Raw genomic sequence first — 11,448 nt, 5'->3', positions numbered from 1 at the left:
ACCCAAGACCTTCCGCTTGCCGGACGAATACTCTTCCAACTGAGCTATTCAGACACTTACAAAACAATACTTTTCTCAATGCTTTCACTCCCCCCCCCCCCCCAAAGCGTTGTAATTAGGCCCAGACGCGAAATAAACAATAATAAGAATATTAAAAATATTAGATCGGTTCTTTAATATAAAACACAATATATACCTCCTTCTTCTCGGCCACAGAGCCAAACGCGATGATTATTTAATATAGATGATTTTTTGGTTGGATTGAATGTATTATTTGTTGTTGTGACTTGTCAATGTCTGAGACCTGTATACATGTCATCTAACCGAATCTCGACATCAGTCGCGTCAATGTCGTAGAAATGGACAAACACCTTACAATTATTAATTGCGTTAATATGTCCAAATGGAAAATATTTGATCAAGAAAGCACACTGTAATGGCGAGTTATATCCGTAAGTTATCTTTGTTCAATACACATTATCATAGGTTAATAACTATACCTTAATCTTAGATGCAACCACATAATATGTAATTCGTGATTATCTGAAAATGCGGAACGCAACTTTAAGACCCCTTGCGCCTCAAAATACACATTCGAGCGTACCAATTTTGATTTAATTTATGGGTTTGATTAAATTTTGGTTTTAATTTTATATTGCGCTGAAGAAGGCTAAAAAAAAAAGGAGCCGAAACGTACGAAAATTGTCACTTTTGTAATTAATTCACCACATCTGTAATTAATAAAACATTCTAATAAATTTTAATTATTGAAAGATATCGCACCTTACTAACTGCGCTCGAGCTCTTATAGCCAATCGTACACATTTTTCTCGTTTTTAAAGGAGCTAATAAGATTGACATTCGTCGACACATTTCTAATTTGATAGTAATTAAATAATATAAATTATTAATTAATAAATATTTTTTCTAACTAACAAATATTTTCTTCCATTGTAATTATTATTATTAATTTTATAATTTACAAGAGCAGTCGGGAGACGCCGTGTACTCACGTGCACTCACACACGCATACGTATAATGCTATATGAGGAACACACATACTTAGCGCGGCGTCTCCCGACTGCTCTTGTAAATTATAAAATTAATAATAATAATTACAATGGAAGAAAATATTTGTTAGTTAGAAAAAATATTTATTAATTAATAATTTATATTGTTTAATTACTGTATTATTAATACGTACAAGGGAAGCCAAGACGGCGGCAAGTGGAAAGGTGTGGTGAGAGTGCTCCGAAAATAGTTAAATAATAGGAGGGAAGAAAGAAGGAAGAAATTTTCGTTGGAGTGAGGAAAGATGAGGGGCAAAAGGTAGGAGAAGAAGAAAAGAAGAAAAAGAAGAAAAAGGAGAACAGAGGATAAGTGACAGAAAATGTGGAAAAGGAGACAAGCGGCGGATGGTTAGACATGTGGAGACAGATTCACAAGGGAGTAGGAGATGGACGGAGAAGAAAGGGAGTAAGAAGGAGAGGAAAGGAAAGAAAAGGAGAAAGGAAAAGGAAGAATTGAAGAAAGGATTAGAAGGAACAGAAGGAGAAAATAGAGGAGCAAGGTAGAAATGGAAATGGAGAGAATGGCTGAGAATGGCTGTGAAACAGTCGTACACGTGGCAGGTGTCACGGGAAGACGCACGGCCAGAGATGAAGAGAGAAAGAGGATGAGAAAGAAAGAGAAGAGAAATAGAAGAGGAAAGGAGAAAGAGAACTGAGATAAGAATAGAGGTAGAAAGAAACAAGAGGAGAGAGTAAAAATTGGACAGGGAAAAAGGAATAAAGGAACAGAGGAGGAGAAAGAAGTGAAAGGAATATCCTGTCGATAAGACAGGAAGGTAAGATGGTAAGAAAGAAATCAGAGAGTAGTGACAGGCGAGAGTGGGAAACGGAGATGGCGCAGGGGAAAACAGAAAAAGCACATGAGAGGAAGTTGCGCGCGCACTATCACGCAAGATACGCACGCAAATAAGCACATGGTGACAGAGTGACATAGTGAGGTTAAGAAAAGGCAAAGTAGAGGAAAGAAGGATTAACCAGAGGCAGAAATGAGGAAGGTGGAAGGAAGGAGAAGTAGGAAGTGTGGAAGAAAGGGGGAGAGGAGAGGAGAAGAGGAAGCGATAGAAGAGGAGGGAGAATACGTGAAAAGGACGCAAAGGAAAGAAAAGGGTTCAGGCATAGAGAGAAGAAAGGAAGAGACAAGGGGTCGGTGAAAGGAAAAGATAGGAGAAGAGGGCAATGAAGGAAGGCGAAGGAGAAAGTAAAGGAGATAGAGGAAGGGAGGGGACCAGTACATGCCGGTGCAAGGAATATTTGAGGGAGATGAAGAGTAAAATGGACAGAGTGGAAAGGATGGTGGAGGAGATACTGAGATGGGTGAGAGGGAGAGAGATATGGAACGAGGCAAAAAGACTGAAGGGAGGAGATAGAGGAGAAGATTAAGGAAATTAGTGAAGGAAGAAGATAAGGAACAGAAAAGAAGGAAAGAACAAGGAAATAGGGCAAGAGAGAAGAAAGAAGAAGAAGGGAAGACGAGAGGAAAGGCAGAGCAGAGCGAAGGAAAGGAGGCAAGGGAGAAGAAAGAAAAAGAAGGGAAGACAAGAGGAAAGGCAGAGCGGAACAAAGGAAAGGAGGAAAAGAAAGAGGTGGAGAGGAAAAGGATGATGGAAGAAGAAAGGGATAACAGGGGAAGTGAAGAGGAGGATAAATGGAAAAGAGGAGAAGAGATGTGGAGAAAAATGAAGGAAAGAGAAGGGAGAAGGAGTAGCAAGAGAGGAGAGAGAGAAGAGAGAGAAAATAGAAAAAAGAGCGGAGGAGATGGAAAGAAAATGAAGGAGGAGAAAAACGTTGCATGGAGAGGATTGGACGGAGAGGACCAGGAGGAGAGGGAGTTACTGCTGGAGAGGATGACGGAAGTGGTGCTAGATAGGAAAGTAGGTATAGCAGGATTATGGGAGGTGAGGGGGGATGATGGGAAAATGATAGTAATGGTGGAAATGGAGAAGGAAGAAGATAAAAGGGAATTATTGGAGAATGGGAGAATAATGTGGAGGAAGTGGGAGGTAGGAGTGGATGAGGATTTGACTAGGGAGGAAAGGAGAATTAGGTGGATAATGATGGATAAAGCGAGGAGAGAGAACTAGAGGAGGGAGAGAGGCAATGATCAATGGTAAAAGATTGTGGATAGAGGGAGAGGAATGGGAATGGAATGAAGAAGAACAGAGGTTAGAGAAGAAAAGGGAGTAGAAAGAGGATAGGGAAAAGGGAAACAGAGGTTAGAGGAGTTAGGGAGGAGAGAGGGTAGTAGAAAACGGAGGAGGCAAGGTTAAAGGGAAGGGGGGAAGGGTCCCAGATACATTGTAAGGTCGCAAAATGGCCAGGAGAGGAAAGAAGGGATGAGCATTTGTATTATGGGGAAAGGTGAGGGGGGAAGGGGAGATAGGAGTTGTTGTTTGTTTACGGTAGAGAGAGAAGCAGGATGGAGAAAATGGAGAACCGGAACCGGGATGAAAACAGAGACGGCTGTGAGGAGGGGAGTGAGAAGGAGTGAAAGAGAAAGGAGAGGACAAAAGGGAAAAGATGGATCATGGCAAACGGCAGAGGGAATGCAAGAAGAAGGAGGAAGAAAGGAGGGTGAGGGAGAGGAGAGAGGAGAAGAGGGGTTAAAAATTAAATTGTATTGAATGTATTATATGAAAATGTGTTATATGATGAGAGAAGAGCAAGGAGGATGTGCAGGGTTTGGCGAACCCTTGAAAACGCCTCGGAATTCCTTAAGAAGCCCGAAATAAACTCTATTAATACGTAAAAATAGATATTATTTCAAACTTTATTTCAAAGCATATTTCTTATTTCAAACTTTTCAAAGTTTGTTCAGGCAGGTGTACATTTTTTGCGAGATATTATATTCGGTTGAATAAAAAGCGTTTGGACCACGGCCCTGTCCTGTGACAGCCGCGTGATCGTATTTATTTGAATCCGCTTTCTCGTGTTAATCACGTGAATCTTCGACGCGCGCTCCCGTGGTCTGACGACGGGGATGCTTGAAGAATTCAGATCGCTTTGCGACAGTCTGTAAGACGGATCATCAGCGATTATTCGAGTCGATCTCGTGCATTAAGCACCGGGCAATCTTCCAAGTGCTTAAAGGCGTTTGTTTATCAACATTATTATATATATAGCAGAGAAAAGTATAGAATTGAAAGGATCTGAATAGCTCAGTTGTAAGAGCAGTCGCCCGGCAAGCGAAAGGTCTCGGGTTCGATTCCCGATTCAGCGACTTTTGGGTCTATATTTTTCTCTCGCATTTATTTCCTTAGGGGGGAACAGGGGATGTATGGAATTAAATCTCTTGTAGAGATTATTCCAATTTTAAATCTTGGCCGTGACCAAATAAAATTTGGTGCCTGGTGCACAAGTTTTTAATTCTAACGAAAAAATTTAGTTTTGTTGGGATAACGCACTGTCATCCGCGATTTGGCTCTTATTGCCCGTTTGACACTTTAAATTTATATTTATATTACAGAGCCTTCTTAAACTAATTTTCAAAACATTACACTTCTAATTGAAATCTTATCATTAAATAAGAAATATTTTTGTCGGCTCTCAATATTAATAATAATAATATATGTACGAAAAATGATCTCGTATGCGTGATGCGAGTATTGCTATACGGAATGTTCCTAATCGTATTGCCTCGCCAAACCGTGATATGACGGGGAAATCTACGTAACATATGTAGTCAAATTTAGTTCTCAGGATCGAGATTTATTGTTGCGGTGCCGAGTAGATCAATGTACAGCAAATTCGTTGCGTTTGTTCGCCGGTTGTTGTGAATGCCTTAGTTCTTATTAACGCGACCGTTGGAACAAGAGTGCTCTCACGGAAATATCGATAGAGATCATCGAGACTCATCTCCCCCCACGTCCGTGTTCTCGGAACACGCCGAATTTCTCCGAAATGGGACGAGAAAGAAAGTAGTGAGATCACCGCGATCGGTGTCCAGCACAAGTCATATCGATTGTGTATCGAACAATATATGATATATTTTAAATCAGTCAATAGAGCCCAAGCGCGAAAAATTAATTTTTTAGAACTGTATCTCTTGGTTTGAGATTACTAAGTTCCATATATAAATTAATCTCAAACTTACATATAGAGAAAAATAAGCGAGAAAAATATAGGTCCGAAAAGTCGCTGAAACGGGTGGGGCTGAAATCTTATCATATTTCTCAATCACAATCCATGATTTTTTTGGGAAATCGGATAGAATTTCAATAAGATCCTAGAATACTTGGGGGGGGGGGCGTTAGCCTACAAATCAATTGCCAACAGCATCATTTGCCGACATCCCATTTGCTAACATCTCGTTTAACTACAAAAAGTATTGCCAACAGATCGATTGCTTACTAATGCTATTGCACACAAATGAAAAATGAAGAGACGAACGTACGTTAGCACACATAACAGTTTTGCGCACAAATCGTATTGCACACAAAAATTATTGCCAACAGATCGATTGCGCACAAATAACAAAATAAGAGACGGAAGACTCCGATAAAGTTCCGAAAAGTATACTTACCCCCGATTTTTAAAACTCAAGTACCTTACGTATTTTGATGCGCTGATTACGAATATTTTTTAGTGAAAATTGGCGACCATTTGATTTTCATGGTGAACACCATGAAAATCCATTAAAAAATTAGTTTTTTAAGATTATTTCAGTAAATACAAAAAATTATGATAAATATTTTAGATAAAAGTTGTAGATCTTACAGAAATAAACATTTTATGTCTTATTCATTTTTACTGTACGAATAATAGTTTTCAACAAAAACGATGGAATTTAATTTTTGTATCTGCGTTCTATCTAAGCATGTACTTCACAGTATAATATACGATTACACATGGGTTTACAACTTTCCACGCAAAGCGAGGTTTCACGTAAACCTATTTGTTTAGTTTTTTAATAGTGGAGCCCCCGCAGGAGGGGGGCAGAACCCACTGTTTCCACGCATACGCTTTTCCACGCGAAGCGAGGTTCCACATGGGTTTGCAACTTTCCACGCAAAGCCAGGTTCCAAGCGAATCTATTTGTCTAGTTTTCTAATAGTGGAGCCCCCCGCAGGGGGGGGGGAAGAGGCAGAACCCACTGTTTCTACGCATACACTTTTCCACGCGAAACAAGGTTCCACATAAGTTTGCAACTTTCCACGTAAAGCGAGGTTTTACACAAACTTATTTGTCTAGTTTTTTAGTAGTGGAGCCCCCCTGCAAAGGAGCAAAATTCACTGATTCCCTGCATACATTTTTCCACGCGTTTTCAGTAAGATCTAAAACTTTTGTCAAAAATATTTATTAAATATTGTTACGTCCCTGATCTTTCATCCCCTGAATATCATCCCTTGTGTCGTGGAGCTTCATCGTTAAGGGGGGTTGTTTATTGACAACCGCCCGGTGGTTGTTTTCAGGCTCCATGACAGTTTTGGTCTAGCTGTCATCTCGTACGGACGTGACTTGACCAGAGAGCAATCTTCTTTCTTTCGCGTGTACATTAGTCATTGTATTTCATCATTGTATAAAGGATCATTTCTTCATAAGAGAGTGTATTTATTTCGCGAGCCGCGAGTGAGTGAGAGTGTGTGCGAGAGACGTCTTTTGCGAGAAAGAACGTCCGGAGGACGTAACAATATATATATAATTTTCTGTATTTACTGAGATAATTCTAAAAAACTCATTTTTTAATGGTTTTTCATGGTGTTCACCATAAAAATTAAATAGTCGCCAATTTTCACTAAGATATTTGTAATCAGCGCATCAAAATACGTAAGAATACTTGAGTTTCAAAAAATCGGGGGTGAGCATACTTTTCGGAACTTTATCGGGGTCTTCCGTCTCTTACTTTGTTATTTGTGCGCAATTAAGCTTGTAGGCAATCGATCTGTAGGCAATAATTTTTGTGTGCAATACGGTTTGTGCGTAATAGAGCTTGTAGGTAATCAAACTGTAGGCAATAATTTTTATGTGCAATACGGTTTGTGCGTAATAGAGCTTGTAGGTAATCAAACTGTAGGCAATAATTTTTGTGTGCAATACGGTTTGTGCGCAAAACTGTTATGTGTGCAAACGTACGTCCGTCTCTTCATTTTTTATTTGTGTGCAATAGCATTAGTAGGCAATCGATCTGTTGGCAATACTTTTTGTAGTTAAACGAAATGTTGGCAAATGGGATATCGGCAAATGATGCTGTTGGCAATTGATTTGTAGGCTAACGGGGCCCCCTCGAATACTTTTCTATACGGGTATACTTCATTATAGTGTTCTGGAAAACTTTTGAGGTAAGCTACAAGAATATGCAATAAAAATGGGGGTTCGTAATAAAGAAATTGAAAATGACCTTTACGTAACATTTAAGACTATTCAAGGTCAAATCTCTCTCTCAGTGGCACCATCTTATGTTCTCCTTTGAAACAAACAACTTTTGTTCGAAACATTTTTTCGCATATTCTTCATATTTTTAGAGATATTTATATGTCTAAGTTAAAATGGGACAACCTGTATATACATACATGCACGCACGCACACATGCAATATTACATTTTAGAATTTTACTGGGTTTCGACTTGAAATATTATTTGATTTAACGTTGGTAGTATTGGTATTTATATTAATAAATAAATATTGTTATAAATATTTAGTGCAGAAAGTAGTAAATCTGTTTTTAAATAAAGAATTAAAAACGTAGAAATTTAGTGTTTCTCCATTTTAATGTGCGCTTAATGATGAATATGATAATTATTATTATAGCTTTTATTTATATTCATTTTTCAGCTTTTTTGGAATATTATTTTCTTGTGTCGATGTACTTCTGGCTAATTACCATGAGTTTTAATATGTGGCGGACATTTAGGTAAATGGTTAAGTATTTTATATTGTATTTTATATTTGACTTAATTGCCTCTCATTTTAATTCGTCATTTCAAAATTGTTTTATAGTATTAAACAAAATAAAAATTTTGTTAAAATAACGTAAATTTATTGAAAGTAAAAATGGCATAATGAACATTTAAAATTTTTAATTTATAAAATCTTAATTTAAAATTTTTATTTTATAAAATATTTATGAAACATTACAACGTTGTCTAATTTGCAATAATGAAACAAACTCTTTTTATTTTTTTTTTTATATTATACAAGTTTGATATTTATACCGCGTTGATCTTTTTATGTTTAAAATAGGGCAATACACGATAATTTTTTGACATAAATATATTTGAACCTCTGAAAACTAAATAAAAATTTAGATTACCTTGTTTGTAGAATATTTATGTAATTTTATAATAGTTTCTAAATGCCATACAATAATATATCTCGTTGTAATTGAGTCATGTGTCGTATTACGTAAATGTAAATATACTCTTATAGTTGCGTAGAATAAATTTTCGAGAAAGACTCGTTCAAAGGTAAACATTAATTTAACCCTTTTACCCCTTAAGATTTCTTCTATCTATATTTATTTAGTTAAATATGACATATAAATTGCAGAAAATTCTCTTCGTTAGTAAGAAACGTCAAACAATCAGGAAAAAAAAAGTTGGTATATTGTGTGAGTTTTGCGTACGGTTGTCCATTTATACTTGCTATTGTTTGTGTCATCGTCGTGGATTTTGTTTCCGAGTATATACCAAAAAATTTGAGACCAGAATTCAAAATGGGAAATTGCTGGTACAATAGTCAATGTACGTCTCACAACTTTATTAATGCTACGCATATTAAAAGTGTGTGAAACATATAAAACGTATAAAATTTTATGACATGTACTGACAGATCAAGAAGCATATGTGTTGTATTTTTACTGGATCAAAACTGCCTGTACCATTAGTAGCATTTGCTTATCCATCTCCACAGCATTGAATATCAAACGCTACGAGAAGGAACTATACTTTCATCTAACAGATTCAGAAAGCAAGCGGCATAATGTTAATAAGATATGGTGAGTATTCTGACATTTTTGCATCGCTGTGTGTGTAATGTTTGTGTGCTTTGTATGCTGTTCATTATAACCTCTTAGAATACATACATAATAATGCATCGCCCGTATGTATATTTTCGTAATGTCGTAAATAGTGAGAATAAACAAATACATTAATTTCATAAAGAAAGATATATTTTTGTAGAATTTCTTTAAACAATCAACATTTCTCATGTCCCCCCTTTTTTAGAATTGTAATTTGTTCCATCATTTATAAATTTAATAATTTGGTATATAGAATTTATTATTTTTATTGAAAGATGGTAAATATTAATATATATTCATTTGCAGGTTTAATCTATATATGAATTTATTTATGGTGATGTTTATCATGATGGGCATAAATTGGTCTGTGCATACAATTTCATGGTGGTTTGTATATCAAACTGATTATTATTATTACATTGTTTATGTTACTGGTTTGTTAGATGTAGTGCAGAATTTCTGCACCTTTATCATATTTGTATGGAAGAAGAAAATTAAGTTGATGTTACTGAAACGATTCGGATTCAGCACGTGAAAGATTTATCCGATGTGATTGAATTCCAATGTTGTATTGTGTAAAGAAAAGTTTTATCGCAAATTTAAAATTAAAATCAAAAGTAACTTTACAACGTTTTATTTTAATGTTTACGTTTCTTCAAAGGATTTAATTTAATTTTTGTAGAAAGTTTAATTTGTCTTATTGTTGCATATATAACTAACAAAAGGACACTACATCCAGTATATCGAGAATCGGGACGCCGTTTTTTTTGGTGATTCTAGAGGTCAAAAAAAATATGTGTCTTGGCTGTTTGTCGAATGCTCCGTGATTTTCGAGTTAAAATTTTTTTTTTAAATCAAAAAATGCAGCAATGATTAAAAGCTAAATCGTAGGTCGCAAGTTTGATTCCATGTCGCGTAACTTTTTTTGTTTTAACTTGCTAGTTTTGAAAAAATGTAATTATTTAAATGTATTTATTTATTTATTTATTTAAATTAATAACATTCAAAAAGTTTATTTAAAAAATTTTGTTTATTTATATATTATTTTTATTTGAATTATATTTGTTATTTATTGTACATTATATACATGTATATATTATTTAAATTTTATTTATATTTAAAAATTTTATTACTATTTTATTATTTTCAATACCATCTGTGTTTGCTCATTCTGTTCTCCTTTATTTATTTCAAACACATATTCGATAGATATTTTTAAAAGGATTTCATTATTAGTTTAATTAATTGTATATAATACAAATATATATTGGAAAAGAGAAATAAGAGGAGATAAATATCAGAATTTGTTTAAAAATTTCATTTACTGATTAACATTTGTTACAGAACATTTACTTGGGTGATATGCATCGTAAAAACAGTTGAAACCAATAAATCGGTGACAATTTGCGCAATGGATGAAAGAAAGTTCCCCACATGTACATTTCTTTTTTCTTACTTCCGATGAAAAACAGACCTGATTAACGTTTGCGAATACGTTTTTCGTCGGAATTAATTTTGACGCAAACCATGCGTACTCGATCATTTCATTAAATAAGTTTGAAGAAAGTTGCGAGTGAATTAATGAATGTATTTTGATATGAATGTATTTTGAATGTATTTTGAATTTTTTGAATGTATTTTGAGGATCTTCGTAGGAAGAGAGCTGTCGGTTATTTTGCAGAACTTCTACAGAATTTTGAATTCTTTTGATGAAATTCTTCATCTGCCGAAAAAAATACACGTCACATGGTCGGCAGTATGGCGTGCAGTGTGGAGGAATAATTTCCACCGTTAAAGTACAATTGCCTTCATCATCAGTGAAGACACTGTTAAAATGTATCTGTTTGTCCACCCCATGAATCCAAAGTGAGTAGAAACTCTTGGTTGTAATAGGGTTTTATGATGCGATCGACGAATTCATCAAAGTGTGCTTTCGTCAATTTTTCCGATTTTGAAGCGGTAATATGTACATTGCCATAAATTTCTGATATCGTTTTGATCGCCTCCTGACACGAGGCCCAAACGTTCCCTTCGGTTCCTGCATACACAAAAATACTTGTGGCAAAACTTTTCCTGAAGCAGTTTTTGTATATTGGGCCGTATATGAATGTGTAATTTTATTAAAATCTCCCAAAAAAACTTCTGTAGTTTTTTCGCCTTTATCGGAGAGAATTCGTCGCACAACAGCGCGGTACTCGCAACCAGTTTGATCGGTGTTAATAATGAAGTCCCTTTGAAATTTTACAATTTGTTTAGCAATGCAATTTTGAAATATTTTTGCTTCTCTAATATTTGCGATATATCTAATGCATTTTTCTTCACTTGGGAAGCCCATTTTCTCAACATCCTTGTTGTTACTGGCTTTTTTTTCTTCCTGATTTCTTGAAAACGGTCGAAGGTCTATTTGTTTATTGTATCATATTT

At 35.5% G+C, this 11,448-nt stretch overlaps 1 protein-coding gene and 1 pseudogene across 1 annotated transcript; one reads left to right on the top strand and one right to left on the bottom strand.

The window, feature by feature from the left end:
• Positions 1-7,809: 7,809 nt before the first annotated feature.
• Positions 7,810-9,883, top strand: LOC114940984 (putative G protein-coupled receptor Mth-like 10). The gene is made up of 4 exons (XM_029315788.2): positions 7,810-7,917; positions 8,553-8,746; positions 8,835-9,000; positions 9,331-9,883. Exons 1-4 carry the CDS (start codon positions 7,868-7,870, stop codon positions 9,557-9,559), a joined length of 639 nt encoding a protein of 212 aa, XP_029171621.1. The 5' UTR covers positions 7,810-7,867; the 3' UTR covers positions 9,560-9,883.
• A 462-nt stretch (positions 9,884-10,345) lies between these two features.
• On the bottom strand, positions 10,346-11,068 carry LOC146722946 (uncharacterized; annotated as a pseudogene).
• Between the last annotated feature and the right edge of the window lie 380 nt (positions 11,069-11,448).

Source organism: Nylanderia fulva, unplaced genomic scaffold (genome assembly GCF_048542155.1).
Source record: "Nylanderia fulva isolate GAGA-0341 unplaced genomic scaffold, ASM4854215v1 Scaffold250, whole genome shotgun sequence".
Lineage (NCBI taxonomy): Eukaryota > Metazoa > Arthropoda > Insecta > Hymenoptera > Formicidae > Nylanderia > Nylanderia fulva.
Note: the sequence above shows the minus strand (reverse complement) of the source record. Positions and strands in the feature narration are given on the sequence as shown.

Bases quoted from the DNA above. Each gene is read 5' to 3' on its own strand.
- LOC114940984 (XM_029315788.2), top strand. From the start codon at position 7,868: ATGTACTTCTGGCTAATTACCATGAGTTTTAATATGTGGCGGACATTT. The intron at 8,747-8,834 runs GTACGTCTCACA...ATGTACTGACAG, and splicing joins TTGCTGGTACAATAGTCAAT to ATCAAGAAGCATATGTGTTG. The intron at 9,001-9,330 runs GTGAGTATTCTG...ATTCATTTGCAG, and splicing joins CATAATGTTAATAAGATATG to GTTTAATCTATATATGAATT.